This window comes from Lacerta agilis, chromosome 1, assembly GCF_009819535.1.
Source record: "Lacerta agilis isolate rLacAgi1 chromosome 1, rLacAgi1.pri, whole genome shotgun sequence".
Classification (NCBI taxonomy): Eukaryota; Metazoa; Chordata; class Lepidosauria; order Squamata; family Lacertidae; genus Lacerta; species Lacerta agilis.
This window is the reverse complement of record NC_046312.1, coordinates 80,076,128-80,093,944: the sequence shown is the minus strand read 5'-3', so window position 1 is coordinate 80,093,944 and position 17,817 is coordinate 80,076,128. Positions and strand designations below refer to the sequence as shown.

The 17,817-nt window shown below is 45.1% G+C and overlaps 2 protein-coding genes across 2 annotated transcripts; one reads left to right on the top strand and one right to left on the bottom strand.

The window, feature by feature from the left end:
* Positions 1 to 1,872: 1,872 nt before the first annotated feature.
* MED19 (mediator complex subunit 19) lies at positions 1,873 to 7,199 on the bottom strand. The gene is made up of 5 exons (XM_033158099.1): positions 6,931 to 7,199; positions 4,267 to 4,523; positions 3,148 to 3,244; positions 2,892 to 2,986; positions 1,873 to 2,736 (listed from the first exon to the last, which is right to left on the bottom strand). The coding sequence occupies exons 1-5, from the start codon at positions 7,151 to 7,153 to the stop codon at positions 2,668 to 2,670; spliced, it is 741 nt and encodes a 246-aa protein (XP_033013990.1). The 5' UTR covers positions 7,154 to 7,199; the 3' UTR covers positions 1,873 to 2,667.
* A 494-nt stretch (positions 7,200 to 7,693) lies between these two features.
* TMX2 (thioredoxin related transmembrane protein 2) lies at positions 7,694 to 17,267 on the top strand. Its single transcript, XM_033158088.1, has 8 exons — positions 7,694 to 7,882; positions 10,561 to 10,621; positions 11,500 to 11,613; positions 12,412 to 12,488; positions 14,066 to 14,172; positions 15,386 to 15,451; positions 15,864 to 15,993; positions 16,111 to 17,267. The coding sequence occupies exons 1-8, from the start codon at positions 7,694 to 7,696 to the stop codon at positions 16,252 to 16,254; spliced, it is 888 nt and encodes a 295-aa protein (XP_033013979.1). The 3' UTR covers positions 16,255 to 17,267.
* The last annotated feature ends 550 nt before the right edge of the window (positions 17,268 to 17,817 follow it).

Here is a 17,817-nt window from a genome sequence, read left to right as displayed (position 1 = left end):
CTTACCCCTGACCATTAGGTCCAGTCACGGACGACTCTGGGGTTGCGGCGCTCATCTCGCTCTATAGGCTGAGGGAGCCGGCGTTTGTGCACAGACAGCTTCCGGGTCATGTGGCCAGCATGACTAAGCCACTTCTGGTGAACCAGAGTAGCGCATGGAAACAACATTTACCTTCCCACCGGAGCGGTACCTATTTATCTACTTGCACTTTGATGTGCTTTTGAACTGCTAGGTGGGCAGGAGCTGGGACCGAAGAACGGGAGCTCACTCTGTTGCAGGGATTCGAACCGCCGACCTTCTGATTGGCAAGCCCTAGGCTCAGTGGTTTAGACCACAGCGCCTCCCGCCACCACACTGCTCTTCTAAAGGTACTGAGAGCAAAGGAAATGGCAGTCAGATTGTTCAAGGGCAGCAACGGGAGTGTACTGAAAATAGATCCAGGACCTAGTAATTTTAGTTACAAATGTCTTCAAAATGCAAGGGGGAAGAGAATAAAAGAAACAATATAATTGTCTGTCCAACCACCCTTTTCTCTTTTAATATTTATTAGCCTGGTATATCAGGAGGAGGATATACAGGTGGAGAACCCAACTCTCCTTCCTTTGGTACCCAGGCAGTGTAGCGTCATGGCCTTGGTGTCATAGTAGGGGAACCAAACACTCACTGGGCGTTCTTAGGCCAGTCACTCTCAGCCTAGCCTATAGGGTTGCTGTAAGGATAAAGTGGAGCAGAGGGAGGGCAGAAAGTATGTATGCTGTCTTGAGCTTCTTGGAGGGAAGGTAGGACACAAACATAGTGAATAAATGAGATGAGTAGATTTTCATGATTTCCACCTTATCAACTCAATCAGTGCATCTTTGCTGTAATCAGTGAAAGACCTATGTATTTGAATGCATAACTAGGCCTACTTTACCAAAAAAATTTATACTTTTCCACAAAAAGCACTGGGTGTAAAGCAAGCTCCCCCATGGAGCAATATTAAGTCTGCACAAACTCCTACTTCATATGAGTCTTTTGACATTAAGCAAGCCTTCCTGTGCAAGTAGACCAGCATGAGAGACAAGCAGTACAGAGCATTTCACTAGAAAGCAATTTATTAATACTGTGAGCCAGAGCATCTGCATTTCATTTCCAAGTGACATCTATCACCATCTCTGAAAGGACTGATAAGGAGATCTAAGCAGCGATTTCTCAATTATTTTTTAAATTTCATTAAAAATGGTAAGTGGGAGATTTGGATTGGATCCACAGCACTGGGGGTGTTAGCTGTTTCCATGATAAAAACAGTCTCCCTGGAGCAGCTTATTCACTGGGGGTGGGACCCACATTTACCCCTTGAGGCAGAAAATTTATATTTGGAGAATCTGATTTCAAGAAGTTACAGGAACTCTAATCAGGGTCCTGACCTCATGACCAGTTTGTCCCTAAGAGGCACTCTTGATCAAAGTGCAGTTCCACCCTCATTCTGATCCTTAAGCTCAGGAAAGAGATGTTTCAACTGTGGGTGAAATTCCCCTTCCTATAGGAAAGAAGCAGCAGTTAAGATGGCAGGCTATTTCCAAGCATGTTCCTCTTGGTCACTCCAAGGAATTCTGGTGCAGTAGATAGGGGCAGATTCATCACCACCTTTGTCTTTAGAAGTGGGACAGACTAGCCAGCAAGATGACCAGCTGACAGTTTAAGGAACCATTTCTGCCAGGGTGCTCTGCTGAGGTAGTAATTCAGGAAAAAAATCAGAAGAACAGGACAGGAAAGCAATGGTTTCTATTTGTCCAGGTTCCTGAAAGAGGTTTCCATCTGTTCACAGCTGAAGCCTGTTGCTGAAGATTCCACTTTCTCCCTTCTGCTGGCAAAGATTTAAACGATGTCAGCTTTTTTTTGTTTTCAAGTTTTATTTTTAAAGGGGCTACATGTAGAGAAGCCTTTACCTGGTAAGTGAGCCCTTAGGGGGAAATATCACCATATACACAGTTCTGTCCTTGGATTCACAGTATAGCTTCTTGACTCACATGCTTCCACAGTTAAAAGAAATTTGGTCAATGCTTTCGACTTAACTCTCTATCTGATGATACTAAAGCAGGCCTACTTATCAGCATGGATCAACTCCGGGAAGATAAAACCAACCTTGTCTTCTCTTTATTCCCACCTCACAGCTTTGCCGTTTCTCCCATTTTCCGATTTAGAAAAAGCCCGATCCCATTAGCTCTTTCTACTGAGGCGACTAACTCACCCACTAGCCTTGGGCCACACTTTACAAAAGAAAGCACTTCTGGAGTCTCTCCCTATCTATTTCACAGTGCAGTTTGAAAGCCCATGATATGAGAGGAGGTTCTAGACCCTCCCAAGTGCCCCAACAAAGGTTTAACTAAATCACAAGGCAGACACATCCCAACTTGGTCAGGAACATTCTGCAAAAAGGAAAAGAAGAAGAAAAAAACCCTCCCCAAGTAGGCAGGGCTCCCATATAAAGACACCGGTCTGCACTGTGTCGCAGGCAAAGTCTGTGTTCCTTATAGAGAGATCAATGGAGTCCCAGAAGTTCCACTCAGTAGAGGTGAAGGGGAAGCAGGGGAAGTATATGAGTCTGTGATGACTCCCCCGTTATTGCTGTTCCTCCTTTTCTTGTCAAAGCTGTAGCACCTTCCAAGATAACTCCATGGCAGGACTTTACCGGAGGCTGCTGCTGCTGCTGGCCTGAGAGCTGCCCACACCAGGGTGTTCAGGGCTATGCCGATTCTAAAGAAAAATAAAATGGACACACATGCAAGAATGAGAATGAAAGTTCTCAGCAATAATGAAAGGCCAGGAGAAAAGGCCCCACATCTCAGTCAGTTCTCTGGCACCTGAAGGTACAATTACTTGAGCTGGTGGAAACTTTCTTCCCAACTTACTTTCTTTTTCTTCTTCTCCTTCTTCTTCCTTTTCCGCTCAGGGTCATCCTCTTTCTTCTTCTTTTTCTTCTTGTGGTCAGAATCTGAAGGAGTTTCTGCCAAGAAGAGAAAAGGAACTGAAGCAGACACTCACTTTGGACGGGGCAGGAATTGCGATAGCTTAGGCTGCTGGACTGTGGAATGCTAAATTGGAAAGGAAGGGCAGGGGTTGGTGAGGGCAAATGCAACCACAGGGTCCAAGGAGGATGCTTCTTACCTGGAGGGACAGGATCCTGGGTACGACTCTGCTTGTGTTTGTGCTTGTTTTTTTTCTTAGGTGGCTGGATGTGCATTAAGCGACACTGCTCTGGCAGCTGAGGCAGTGCAAAAGAAACAAAAGAGCATGTTACTCCACTGAATACCACATCTGTTGTTCCAGAAAATAACCACTGGTGCAATCATTTGCAGGGAGGGGGTTGCTTGTCTCTTTGGTAACCTGGTCCCACCATTATCCCCCATCAAAACTTGCAAGAAAAGTTTCTACTAGGTTCACTAAGCTTAGTACTTGGTTACAGGTAGGTAGCCGTGTTGGTCTGCCATAGTCAAAACAAAATAAAATTAAAAAATTCCTTCCAGTAGCACCTTAGAGACCAACTAAGTTTGTTCTTGGTATCTGATGAAGTGTGCATGCACACAAAAGCTCATACCAAGAACAAACTTAGTTGGTCTTTAAGGGGCTACTGGAAAATTTTTTTAATTTTATTATGTTTAGACTTAGTACTTGGGTCTGTTATGAGCTCAGAGCTCTCTAGACTCCTTGGCAATCTACCCTTCATAGAATATGGCTAAAGCATTACTCGAATTCACATGAGTCAACCTTCCTCTTCATACCTGCTCTGCAAAAGAGAGCACTAAATTTGGCAGTACAGTGGTTCCTTCCGTTTACAAACTTAATTCGTTTCAGAGGTCCATTCTTAACCCGAGGCGCGCTTTTGCTAATGGAGCCTCCCACTGCCGCCACACAACTTCCACTCGCATCCCAGGGCAAAGTTTGCTACCCAGAACATCTACTTCCGGGTTAGCGGAGCTCATAACCCGAAGCGTTCGTAAGGAGGATGGTATGTAACCCAAGGTTCCACTGTACTTCTCTTTGCGAATCCTCCTGCCTGGGATCCCTCCCTAACTTCAGCCTACCTACTACTGCTGCCTATTCTATCAAGGGATATGGATCCCATTCTGCTGGACACTTAGAAGTTTCTCCCAGTACTCATATTCTCCAGTGCACCCTAACATCCATTTCCAACGCTGGCATAATTTTTTTTGTCATTCAGGACATTCTTTTCCCACCGACAGTCAATATTTCCTTCTTCCCTTGCAGCCCCCACCTCTAACTTACCGGGCCCGCATGGAGACGAAAGCCTGTTAGCATGGTACCAGTGATAGGGTTGAACGAACTGCTGCAGATGGGAGGCTTCTCAATGAGAGAGCGCAGGCTACTGTTGTCATGTGAACCTGGCAAATCTATCATCCCTGGTAAGTCTGGCAGGAAGTTGCTGAGCTTCTCCTTCACCTTTTTGCCACAAAATTTGTTGTAGGCATGCTCCAGGTTGTAGTGGGTGATCAGGTTTGTGCTCCCTGTTAGTTCTGTAGTACCTGGCAAAGAACAAAGGACATGACAATACTGCCTATGTTTGGCTTGTTGGGAGTAACAGGACAAAGGCAGATAGAATCTGGCAAGCAAACCCTTCAAATACGACACTACTTGCACCTGCAACTGACTTCTTTGTTGAGATGACAAGAGGACATGTCCACCCTCATACACCCGAAATGCTTTTGGTGAAGCCAGATCAAGAAAAAGCTTTGCTCTACTTCTCTTCTTGATACGCTGAGGCATCCTGGGAAGAAAATCCCTAAAGTCCTATTCATGTATACTTGAAATTAAGTCCCACTTATTCCATGGGAGGTTGCTTCAAGGTGCAGTGGTACCTCAGGCTAAGTACTTAATTGGTTCCGGAAGTCCATTCTTAACCTGAAGCGCACTTTCCCGTTGGTAGTAATGGTAAAGTGGATTGAACCATCCCAGAGGATGAAAAATACCCCCCTAAAACAGCAATTTAACATGAATTTTACTGTCTAACGAGATCATTGATCCATAAAATGAAGGCAATAATCAATGTAAAAGGTAAAGGGACCCCTGACCATTAGGTCCAGTCGTGTCCGACTCTGGGGTTGTGGCGCTCATCTCGCGTTAATGGCCGAGGGAGCCGGCACACAGCTTCCAGGTCAGGTGGCCAGCATGACAAAGCCACTTCTGGCGAACCAGAGCAGCACACAGAAACGCCGTTTACCTTCCTGCCGGAGCGGTACCTATTTATCTACTTGCACTTTGATGTGCTTTCGAACTACTATAATCAATGTACTATACTATAAAATAAATAAGACTGTATTGTAGATGAAAAAAATATTTAAAAAATTCTTACATGCACTAATAGTCATTGTTTGGATTGGGGGCTTTTATCCATTTCTACAGTCACACAATCAACCAGTAGCTGAACTGGGCTCCACACGACCCCCAAAACAATGGCAGAAGGCAGAGTCCCCCAAACGAAGGAGCAAAGCAGAGACAAAGGCACAGGGCAGACTCACATAAACAAATCCCAAAATCCCTTGCAGAATCCCAAAATTTTCCACTCCCTCCCCCACAGGGTAGGTGCGTTTACCTGGCTAGATGCCACCCTTCTTGCTACAGCTAGGGGGGGCAAGGGTTGGTAAAGTTCTTTTCGGCCCAGGCTGATCTTTGTTTTCTTAACAGCTTCACTGCTCTTGGTCTTTGTTAGATAAGTGTTCCTTACCTAACTTTGGGGCTGGGGTGTGACCTGCTGGGCATCCTGCGGATGTCGGGGCCTGGCTCTAGGCAGTCGCAGATGCCTCAGAGAGCTTCCTCTCCTGGAGCCCAGTCTTGGAGCCTATGCAGGCCCTGCGGATGTCCGGGCTTGGCTCCGGGCAGTGGCGAGGCCTCCGAGAGCTCAGAACACTCACTTCTGGGTTAAAAATGTTCTTAACCCGAAAAAAACGTAACTTGAGGCATTCGTAACCAGAGGTACCACTGTAATGGTTTGTAGGACCCTCGTCTGGTAACAAAGCAATAGTTTGTTGCACACAACACTAAGCCAAATCATGGCTTCACGCAAATCATGATTGCTGTGCTTCTTCCTGAGTCCTGCTGATGCACTTACTCAAGGTCAAGTTTGGCTATGCATTACATCCAAACCTGGTCTCATGTTCTGTCTCTCCCAACAAGCCATGAGCTGTTTGTTGATGATCACTCACAGTTTGTGGGAGACAACCACGACCCCAGAGTCAGCATGCAGTGCTGAGCCAAACCATGGTAGCGCAACAGCCACAGCCTTTGCTCTGGGAATGCTTGCTCTTGTGTGCTAAGCCAGGTTTTGGCAGTATTGTTACATGTTCACTGGGCCCTATTTGCTTATGGCATTTAGACGAGGCAAAGGCAAACTCGGCCCTCCGGTTGTTTTGGAACTACATCTCCCATCATCCCTAGCTAACAGGACCAGTAGTCAGGGGATGATGGGAATTGTAGTCCCAAAACAGCTGGAGGGCCGAGTTTGCCTATGCCTGATTTAGACAGTGCTTTTCAGACGGACCTTCCACAAAGATTATTACAGCAAACATCTGTTAAAACAGGAAAGGCAAACGGCTGCTTGTCTTTAAGTTAATGAACTTCAGCGGCTTCCGTCTCGGGAGCGCCAAATGCGGATGCACAGCACGATCCCGCCTCCCTGCTTTGATCCGGCACCTCATTGGCCCCCAGAAGCTGCCAATCGAAACCCCACCACTACCTGCGCTTCCGCGAAGTCGTCAGCTTCGGCTGTTGGGTCTAACTTCCCACAGGACCAGGGAGGAGTGCCCATCACGACGCAGCCGCGTATCTCTATTGGGCCATTCCCCCGCGGCGCCTCGTTGGCATTGGCCAAGGATGCAAGGCCCACCTCTAAATTCCGGTAGGCTGAGTAGCCCGCCCCCTCCAACAGCCACTTACCTGGTAACTCGCGCATTAGGTAGAACGGGCCGCTGGCGGCCGCCGCTTTCTCTCCGACGGGAGTCACCGCAGGGACAGGAGGTGGCCCTGTCCCCGGTCCTCCGGGTTTCCCTGGACCAAAGCCCAGCGCGGCGGCTGTGGTAGGCGGAGGCGGTTCCGTTCCTCCGAAGAGAGCGGAGAAATTCTCCATCATCCCGGCGTGCTCCGCGCAATCTCCTCCCATTGGCTTCGCATCTCGGCTGTCCCCTCCGCTCGCCTTGTTTTCATTGGAAGGCGGTGAACCCTCCTCTTACGTGTGATTGGCTAACTAACCTGGAAACTGGGCCGCGCTCCTATTGGACGGCCTTCCGCTTTCTCGTGACGTATTTTTAGATGGCGGCGTGACGTTCACAGAATGCGTCGAGAGGCCTCAAGAAAGCATTCCCCTAGTTCAGGGGTCAGCAACCTTCGGCTCTCCAGATGTTTCGGACTACAATTCCCATCATCCCTGACCACTGGTCCTGTTAGCTAGGGATCATGGGAGTTGTAGGCCAAAACATCTGGAGAGCCGAAGGTTGCCTATGTCTGCCCTAGTTGTATTCCAAATCCATCACCTCGATTCTGAAATCGGCCAATGAAAGCGCGCGGTGTTTCTCTAAGCTCCGCCTTTCCTTTGATTGGCGTAGGCATTGGCCAGCGAGCCTGAGCGGAGGAATAACGTGTGAGAGCCGCAGGCAGGGGCTGGAAGTTGTCGGCGCGGGGGCTCGGTCAGGGTGAGGTGAAGATGGCGGTGCTTGCTCCGCTGCTGGCCCTGATCTACTCCGTGCCTGGAATCTGCCGGTGGCTGGCGCAGCCCTACTACCCGCTGTCGCTTCTGCTCTCGGCTGCCTTCCTGCTGGTGCGGAAGGTGCCGCCGTTATGCCACGGGCTGCCCACCCAGCGCGAGGACGGGAACCCCTGTGACTTCGACTGGGTGAGGCCTTGCCCGGAGCCCCTTCTGACCGGCGCCCCCCTCACGCCCTTTTTCCTCTATGGGGCTCATCCGGCGAACTGCTGGGAAGGGAACGCTCCCTTTCTCCCCTTTGCCCAGAGAAGTCGAGATCTGCCGTTTGGCATCCTCGTGCCGGAGACTCTCGACTCTCCGACTGGAAGGAAAGAGACAGACGTCTGTCTGTCTGTCCTTCCTTCCTTCCTTCCTTCCTTCTTGCTTCCTCGGCGCCATCAACTGATTGCGCTGTTGTTGTTTTGATGACTGGTTCGTCATGTACTAGTGAAGGGTGACTTAACTTGCCTTCCCTCCAGATATTGCTTATTTATTTATTGAATTTATATACCGCCCTGTACCCGGAGGTCTCAGGGCGGTTCACAGAACAAAATCAAAATATAAAACCACAAAATATATAACCAAAATAAAACAAGACATGATAATAGTTTGTGTTTAATGTAATAAGCTCCTCCACCTCAGGAGAGGACCCCAAGCACAGGTGAATTTCCTCCCAACCTCTGATGGGAGTGACCTCCAGGAATATCTGCTGACTTTCACACTTAACCTCCCTTTAAAGTAGTGAAGGCCTGCTCTGTTCTCCGCTTCCCAATATGCTGGTATTTGTCTGGCTGTCCTGTTCAAATCTCAATGCTTATAATACCACCAGAGTGTTTGTTTGCATGACAAACAGCCCCTGGTTAGATAGTAAATTCAAAGTGGTTCCCACTCCCATTCTTCCTCTGGTTCTTCCTCCGGTTCTTCCTCCTACTATTGCTTACCATTTTCTGCCCTTTCTTAAAATGGCTCCTGTGCTTGCGCTGAACTGCATACAAAAGTTCAAAAGAGCTCATAAAGGGGTCTCTGAATTCTCAACCTCTTATGATAGTTTTATTACTTCTATTTCCTTTTGTGCTGTCACTGCAACTCCCCATTTCTCTCAGTGCAAGGACTGCTAAAATATATGTACATTAGAAATGCACAAGGCAGCTTGTGTTTTGCAGGGTTTGGCTAATTGGTTTAAAGGGTTATCCGGCTTAACCAGGTGTCAGGTTTTTTTTGTTATGTATAATACACCCATATTGTGGCACCTGGCAGGTAACAGGTTAGAATGCCCCCCCCTTTATTTCTTAAATAGAGAAAAGAATGCTTTCAGTGGAACTTGATGTGACAGGTGGAAATCATTTTTTATCCTTTAACACCTGTGACAGGTGTTTCCACCCTATTCCTGTGACTGTAATTTGTTTTAACTGTTTTCAATACACCTTTTCTAAAAATAATAATTCCAAACTATCGTTCATTCATTTGCAAATAAACACCAATCTAATCAGTTAACTGGGTAGTAGGATTGACTAACATTTCTTTCACCCTGGGGGTGTGCTTGCAGAAATATATATGATAATGGCTGTCACTTCTGTTGTAAGGCACATGTGTACATAGCCTCAGTTACCACCAGCAAATCAGTAAGTGAAAATTCCTTTCCTGTTGCATCTTCTTTCATATCTCCAAACCTCGAAAGAAGCTGCTTTGAGTGTGGTAACCCATAGCACTTGTTTTCATGTCACACTGTGGAGTTTCCTCCCTGTATGAATTGATCATGTAGGAGAACTTAGTGATCACAAAACTAGTTTAGTTGTGAGTGTATGGGCAGCCTTAAAAGACATTTGGACAGACATCTTTTGAATTCTTTAGATGTGATACATGTTTTAATCATATGGGTTGGAGTAAAGTATTAATTGGGTCATTTCTGGTTGTGTAATTCTGTGGGCATGGTGGTAGGTTGGTCTATAACAGGTAAGCAACAGGTTGAGAGGACTTCTGTTACCACTTGCAAGATTAGGGAAGTTTTTAATGTTTGATTCTATTTTTAATATTCTGTTGGGAGCCGCCCAAAGTGGCTGGGGAAATTCAGCCAGATGGGCGGGGTATAAATTATTATTATTATTATTATTATTATTATTATTATTATTATTATTATTAACACCTCACCATGTGTAAGTTGCAGTTGCACTTGAGACCAATTCCTGTATTAATGAATTGACCCTAAAGTTTGTGTGTACCACTAATGTAAATTCCCCTGCACATAAAGCAAAAGCAATTTTTTTATTGTGGTATCTAAAGTCTACAACAGTGATATATTGTGCTAGACACTAGTTTTTCAGATGTACCACACTATATTTTGTTGTTTAAAGGGCCACAAAAATTGTTTGGTTTTGCTGCTACAAGGTAGCATGGCTATTCTTTTTGTATTTGCCTCATAAAACACTTTAAACATTTGAGCAGGGTGTTTATCCAAGATTGCACTGTTTGTTTCAGTGAAAAGATATTTTCACTGCAAATCATCCTGTACGTGGAGGTAGTTAACTGCATAATTTGTTTTTCATGTAATATGAAAAAGGCAACATAGAACACTTGCATGATTTACTAAATGTATAAAATAAGGGTGATCCTTGCATATGGCGTCACATAAAAGTCAGCTCTAGTTTTATTTCATTGTGCACCTGCTTGGTTTGTGGTCCTGAAACTTCCAAGCAACTGTAAGCTTCCTTTGGAACTGGCAGTATGGCTAGCTAGATGATGGATAAATGTGACATCTGCTCTAAGGACAGGCCAGCTGGTCCCTTTTTCCCTCTGCTTGTACAACCACTTACTGCCATCTTTCTTTTTAGCGCGAGGTGGAGATTCTTATGTTCCTCAGTGCCATTGTGATGATGAAGAACCGCAGATCCAGTAAGTAATGCTTGTTCTTTATCTCTCTCTTTTTTTGAGTAAAGCTTGCAGATATTTCAGAAAACAAAGATTTCACAGCTGGCTTTAACTTGTATCGAAATCTTATTTTCTTTAAAATCAGTATGGTCCAGTCAGTATGTTTTGAACAAATAGCTGGTACAGAATGGGATGTAAGTGGGATGAGGTTATGTCAAAAATTCACACAAAAACAGAAAGCACCTAAATGATTTGAAAAGTTTTAAGATGAATGGCTGCTAGGCCCTTGTTCCTCTGCCACAATCAGTGCATTGTCCCTGTGCATTCCTGCTGTGGGAGTGGCTTCAAAAGGTGACCTGTCCATTTCTTTTGTTTTCTGTTCCATAATACAAAGATATGGAGGCCAGTGAGGCAAAGCTTCCATGTGCCAAGTTTTGGTGTATTATGGGTGAGATTAAGTGATTGTCAACATGGAGGTAGGTGATAAGAATATAGCAGAGAACAGAACAGTGACTGCCTAAGATGAAAGGATATGCAGAATGTGGGGTTTAGCCTGAAATGATATGGGAAGCAGGAATGACCTGTAGGCATGAAAATAACACACTTACTAGTATCGTTTGCAGGAAATGTAGAAGGCTACAGCAAATGCTGTAAAATACAAAACTGTACAATGTTAGCCTAGGACAGCGCTCGTTTGACAAGAAACTCACACAAACCTTGAAAACTATACCATGTGTGTGTATCTATCAATAGGCATTCTAAATATGTAATCTGTCTTGCACAGAAAGCTTCCACAAATTTTTTAATAGTTAAGCTTCAGTCAAAATTCCAGCTTGTTACTGGGCCTAGCAGTGATGCAGATAATATCAACCATAAGAATGTGCCTCTTTCTCTCTCTCAAGTTACTGTGGACCAGCATGTGGGAAACATCTTCATGTTCAGCAAAGTAGCCAATGTCATCCTTTTCTTCCGCCTTGACATCAGAATGGGACTGCTCTACCTCACCCTCTGTATAGGTGAGTCATCCTAGTTATATCCTAGTTCTAGTTCTAGTTATATCAATTGAGGAGCACTTGGACATCATAAATAATAGGACTTTATATGCAAAATCTACCAGTTCTGCATTACCACATAATAAATCTTTCATGATTCCTCTATTTTTGGGCATTATTATTGTTTCTAGGGCAATGCCAACTTGCATTAAGTGAAAGTAAAGACTACCCCATGATTGCCATATCTAACACTGCAGCTGGAACCTGGCTGCCTGAATTCCATTTGCTTGAGTTATTGCAGGAGGGCTGTGGGTTGCAGGAATCTTCGTTCCTGGCAAGAGGAGAATATAATCCAGGGAACCTTTTGAGAATTCTGCCAATCTCAAAAGCAGGGAGGAGCCACAGCTTTTGTAGAGCACCTACCTTGGAGAGCAGCTGCTGGTTGTTTTAATAGGCAATACTGTAGTAGGTGGACAAACACTCTGGTCCCATATAAAGTGGCTTCCTAATCCCATCCCAGTATAGTGCTAAACCAGGGGTCAGCAAACTTTTTCAGCAGGGGGCGGTCCACTGTCCCTCAAACCTTGTGGGAGGGCCGGACTATATTTTTTGTGGGGGGGGGATGAACGAATTCCTATGCCCCACAAATAACCCAGAGATGCATTTTAAATAAAAGGACACATTCTACTCATGTACAAACACGCTGATTCCCGGACCGTCCGCGGACCGGATTTAGAAAGCGATTGGGCCACATCCGGTCCCCGGGCCTTAGTTTGCCTACCCATGTGCTAGCTAAGCTGTGCTTGTTGTGTGCCTTTTCAGTGTTCCTGATGACCTGCAAGCCACCTCTGTACCTGGGTCCTGAATACATCAAATATTTCAGTGATAAAACAATAGATGTGAGTATTTTATTCTCTGCACTCTCATTTGTTCTTGGGGAATTGGATAAACTGGGTATAGCTTATTATTTTGCGTATAGCTTATTATATTATGCTGACTTAGTTTCCTTACAGTAAGAAAATGAACACAATAAAAAACCCTTGTTAAAACAGAAATAGGCAGAGCTGGCTGAAAAGGAGACACTGCTTCAACAAGGTTCCACAATGACCACCTTGGAAAATATGCTCCTCTCCCACTTTTGTTCCTGGATTTGGAACATTTATTCTCGGGCAACTGGATAGTCTGCAGCTCCTGGCTTTTCCTGGCAGCAGCAGCAGCTGAACCAGCAGGGAGATGATGATGATGATAACTGGCCACTTCCCAGGCCATAGATGGTCACTGTTGCTGCTCCAACTGTATGTTCTACCTTTTATTTCTTGGAGCTCAAGAAGGCATATACAGTATTCTATACATTCACACACACTTTGTTCTCATAACTACCTTCTGAGGTAGATTGGCCAGAGAGAGTGTCTGGCCCAAGCACCCTCACTGAGCTTCATTACTGAGTACAGATTTGACCCCTGATCTTCCAGGTTCTAGTTTGACACTTTATCAAACCATTGCACTGCATTTGCTCTGCTTAAGGAGGCCCCAAGTTTATTATTCTATATCACTGTTTCCTCTTGCTGATTGGTTTTTTTAAAAAAAGTTCCATGCAGTCTTACATTATGTTGGAAACCGCCCTGTGAGATTGTGGAAATTTTGTTTATAGATATGGAATATTAAATATTATTTAAAATATTTAATAGAAATGGTAGGTATTAACACGAGAACTGAGAGTATTCAGACCTAAGAAGATCTGAACCAAGAGTGTAATTGGCAGTTTAAATTGATGTCAGTTAGTGGTGGTGGAATGGGACCGGTTCAGCCCAACTCAAAAAGCCTTGCCCTGAGCTCTGAAGTTCAGACAAAGGGAGCACTTTCCAGATAGTCTTAAACACAGAGAGAAGTGCAAACATGAAGGTTTAACTGTTGGCTGTAGCCTAGTATATGAACTATTTGGAGCTACGCCATGATGGTTGTGTACTGCCTCCAATATTGGAGGTGGTTTGCATCTGAATCCTAGTTCCTAGGAAGCACAAGTAAGGAAAGTGCTGTTACGCTCTGCCCTTGTGGGCTTCCCATAGGCATCTGGTTGGCCACTGTAAGAGAGGGTGCTGGGCTGGCTGCTCTGATCCAGCGGGGTTCTACTGATATCCTCCTGTTCTCTAGCAGTGCATCTCAACTTCTGGAACTCTATAGGTTTGGATTGTGATTGCTGGTCCTTCTGTGCAGCAGCTTTCCCCAACCTGGTGCCCTCCAGGTGTTATTAAGCTGTAACTCTTGTCATCCATCCCCATTGGCCATGCTGGCTGGGGCTGATGGGAACTGGAATACAAACCATGTTGGAGGGCACCAGGTTAGAGAAGGGTTGATGGTTGTGTGATCCTGCTTCGGGATAGGGGTTGTCCTTCTGTATCCTTTCAACTCTATTGGAGTGTTGTATGTCAACATTTGAGGGATGTGCATGGTGTCAGCCTTAATCCCTCTTTTGCAGGAGGAACTGGAACGGGACAAGCGGGTAACCTGGATTGTGGAATTTTTTGCTAATTGGTCCAATGAGTGCCAGTCATTTGCTCCCATCTATGCAGACTTGTCTCTCAAGTGAGTGGTTTACTCTTTAATAAAGTATGGTGTCTTAGCGCAGGGGCAGGCAGACTTCAGGCACATGTGATGCCTAAAGTGTGATGCATACTTTACCTCCAGCACTCAGCATTTTTGTTGTGCTGAAGGGTACAGAAAGGCATTGAGTCCAGTATGTTCCAGTGTGATAGCTATTGGGCTAAGATGAGTGTGTATTTTATGCTGTGAACTGCCCTGAAATCTATGGATGATAAGTGGCTTATTCTTACTCTTATTATTATATTTCTAAGATACAATATTTCATTTGTTGGGTGAACAAAGATATACTCACCAGGTTATTCTGATTGCAGCCCCTGATGTATTGCTGGCTTTTAAGAAAGAGTGTTATTATAGCCATGCAAGTTATGGTTTAAAACAGGAAAATTTAGTATCCTCTAAAGCAAACTTTAATGGGAAGGAGCCTTAACAAATAAGGAATGTCTATGAATCCAGGCCCATTTAAAATGGAAGAAAATTAGTTCCCAAGAGAGTTTACTTTATTTGTGGTTCCCGTTCTGAGGTTTATGAGACCTAGTAGTTGAACTAATGGAGATGAATGGTGGCAATAGCTCATTAGCTACTGGCAGTTTCTGGATAAAACTCCATAGGAGATTCTGGTGACTCCACCAGACATTCAACTGAGGCAAAGGCCTCCCCCCCCCCCTTTGTACTGAGGTACCAAAGTGAAGGATTACTCTTTAAGTGGCTCTTGGCAAGGGCCTGGCCGATGGCTTTTTGTTTTTTTTTTGTTTTTTGAAGCAACCCATTGCTTCCATTAATGACCAGTAGATGGCCTTAGCGTAGAAAGTGTTTTCGTTTTTAGTCCCTGTAGAGTTGAGTTATGCTGTATAACTCAACACAGTAAAATCTAAAGCTTCCCAATGCTTAATCAGAGGAGTAGTTAAAACTTGAGAGAAGGGAGAAAGCCCCTGGAATCAGCTTAAGGCTGTGCTTTCTGTGTTCTTTTATATTCTGTGTTATTGTCTGAAAGCACATGATGCCACAACCTTGGTTAAAGCTGAGATCATCTAGGTTTGGTTAGTGTCTGGATGGGAAACTGTCTGGGAAACATCTGTATGCTGCTTTGAGTTCTGTGCAGGAAGAAAACAGAATGTGACCATTAATGAAATAATAAACATCTACTTTGTTTCATGGTGTTTCTGCCTGCATACTAACCATTGCTGTGCCTCCCCAGATACAACTGCACCGGATTGAACTTTGGGAAGGTGGATGTGGGCCGCTACCCTGATGTGAGCACCAGGTGAGCTATTTGCTGTAGGAACCTTGGGAGAATGAGGAAGACCACAAGGCTAGGCGTGTGATATGCAGCACCGTGGAAACTTTTTTGCATTAGCAGGGCAGTGTGGGAAGAGGAGATGCCGTGTTATGAGTAATTCATATTAGGGTAATTCAAATCAGAGATTTTTCTGATTTCCTAGAGAGATGTAATTAGCATGTTTATTTTACTTGAATTTAATAAACAAGGCTTAAAACTTGGAATCCGCTGTGGTGACCTAATAATTAATTGTAGTTGGCATTCGTTATGACTAATGAGCCTGTGGAACAATATTTCCTGAAGGAAAAACAAAACACTAGAAAATTTCCTGGAACATCTCTGGCTAGATGTTCCTTTTCTTATTCTCCCTGGACTCAAGCCCTTTGTCTCTTCACAGGTACAAAGTCAGTACCTCTCCTCTCACTAAGCAGTTGCCCACACTAATCCTTTTCCAAGGAGGGAAGGAGGTGATGCGCCGGCCACAGATTGATAAAAAGGGACGAGCAGTCTCATGGAATTTTTCGGAGGTACACTCTATCTGAAGTTTCATTTGTATGCTGTCAATATCAGATGTGCGCCTTGTATTAAGCTGGGGGTCAGTACAAGGTAACACAAAACAATGCTGTTCTTTCTTTTTGTCACAGGAGAATGTGATTCGGGAATTCAACTTGAACGAGCTGTACCAGAGAGCCAAGAAAGTGTCTAAGCAGCCTGAGGTCCCAGAGGAGTCTCCAGAGCAGCCTGCTGCCCCTGGGGTCCCCAACGGAGAGAGCAAGAAGGACAAATAGAGCCCAGAGGACTGGACTGTGTTCCTTTACTGTTTAGCTCCCCATTCCTCTTCCATTGCCATTCTGATCTCTCTCCTGGGAAATCAGCCACAAGCTGCTTTCGCCCACAACGCTGGTGCTGGGAGATGATTGTACATGCCAGGGAGCTTCTATCTTCTGAGTGTAGTTGCCAGGGAGCTTCTATCCTCCTGGGCTCAGTGCCTCTCTGCCGGCAACTACACATTTCTTTGGGACTTCCCCCATGCCCTGATCCTCCTTCCAGGGGTTGCTAGGTGTAGTTTCAGCAAGATAAGATGTGGCCCCAACTCTATGGAAGCTAGAACCTGTTTCTGCATCTAGATGTGGGGCTGCAGGCTTCTCTGGCAATGAATAAGAGCTACTGGGGGGGAGCAATAACTCAGTGGACACTGTAAATGGGCAGGATGAGAGGAATCGCCACTTCCGGTGGAATTGACTCCCTCCTGTCAAAGCTGCGACACCTCACTCCTGTTTGAATTGGTTTTATGCAGGGTCGTATCTCTGGCTGAGAAGCTACAGGTATCATTGACCAGTTTTGACTACTTGCTACCCACTGCCCTCTACTGTACTGACAGCAGAACTTAACGTGGTCTCTTCCCATATGTTTTGGGCTTTAAAAGCCGATGGGTGGACGCACAATGTTTCTTTGCTGAACTTGAAAGTGCTGCTGTGCCAGAGAGTAAGCAGCAGCCATGCAGTCCTTAAGGATTCCCTGTTCTCTGCATCATCATCGTCGTCATCAGCTGCTTGCGTGGTGTAATATGCTGAGGGTGTGCAGTAAGAAGGGGGTCCCTCCTGCCCCCAAACTGGAAGAGTAGCTGCTTCTGCCGCCCAGAGTCATAATTGACAGGGTTCTTATAGCTGCTAACTCCATTTCCAACCCAGGGAGCTTGTTAGCGGATAGGAACAAACTCCACTTCACTGTACCCATCCACCTTCACACTTCTGTTAATTGTCTTATACGGCTATCTCTAATAAACAAACTTGGAAATGTCTTCTTCTGGGGCCTTCTTTTTGTTTCTGAGTTGGAATATGACCACAGTCTGCAGTGATTTATGCAAGCATTTGCTTATCATCATCATCATCATTATTATTATTTATTAAATTTGTATACTGTCCCTTCATCCATAGATCTCAGGGCATTCTGTTCTTTTCTTTTTCTTTTAAAAAAGGATGTTTCCTAGTGACCAAGTAAATTCTGTTCACTGTTTAGGGCTCAACTCTTCTGTATGGGATGAGGGCTTTGCTACGCTATCCTTCTTGGTGCTCTCTACCAGACTGTAAGCATGCTGGCTGAGTCACTGGGAAGATCTTGGAAAACTCCAACTAGGGTCTCCACCAGTTTTTAGATGGAGGAAGCATCAGTTTGAAGCTGGACTACAATGTGTGTGGGGGGGGGGGAGATTTAAGTCTCCCTTTTCCATTTTCCTTATTAAAATTTCCCCTCCTGAATAGTTAGCTGATGCCAATCATATAGATAGGTGTATGTTTTCACCCTGGAGAAAACTCTCTGGGAGGTTCAGTTAGGGCAGTGATGGCCAAACT

Excerpts from the sequence above, each read along its gene's own strand:
- MED19 (XM_033158099.1), bottom strand. The coding sequence starts at position 7,153 with ATGGGAGGAGATTGCGCGGAGCACGCCGGGATGATGGAGAATTTCTCC. Across the intron at positions 3,245-4,266 it reads TTCGTCTCCATGCGGGCCCG|CTGCCAGAGCAGTGTCGCTT; the intron begins GTAAGTTAGAGG and ends GCACTGCCTCAG. Across the intron at positions 2,737-2,891 it reads AGGAGAAGAAGAAAAAGAAA|AATCGGCATAGCCCTGAACA; the intron begins GTAAGTTGGGAA and ends ATTTTTCTTTAG.
- TMX2 (XM_033158088.1), top strand. The coding sequence starts at position 7,694 with ATGGCGGTGCTTGCTCCGCTGCTGGCCCTGATCTACTCCGTGCCTGGA. Across the intron at positions 10,622-11,499 it reads GATGAAGAACCGCAGATCCA|TTACTGTGGACCAGCATGTG; the intron begins GTAAGTAATGCT and ends CTCTCTCTCAAG. Across the intron at positions 11,614-12,411 it reads CTACCTCACCCTCTGTATAG|TGTTCCTGATGACCTGCAAG; the intron begins GTGAGTCATCCT and ends GTGCCTTTTCAG.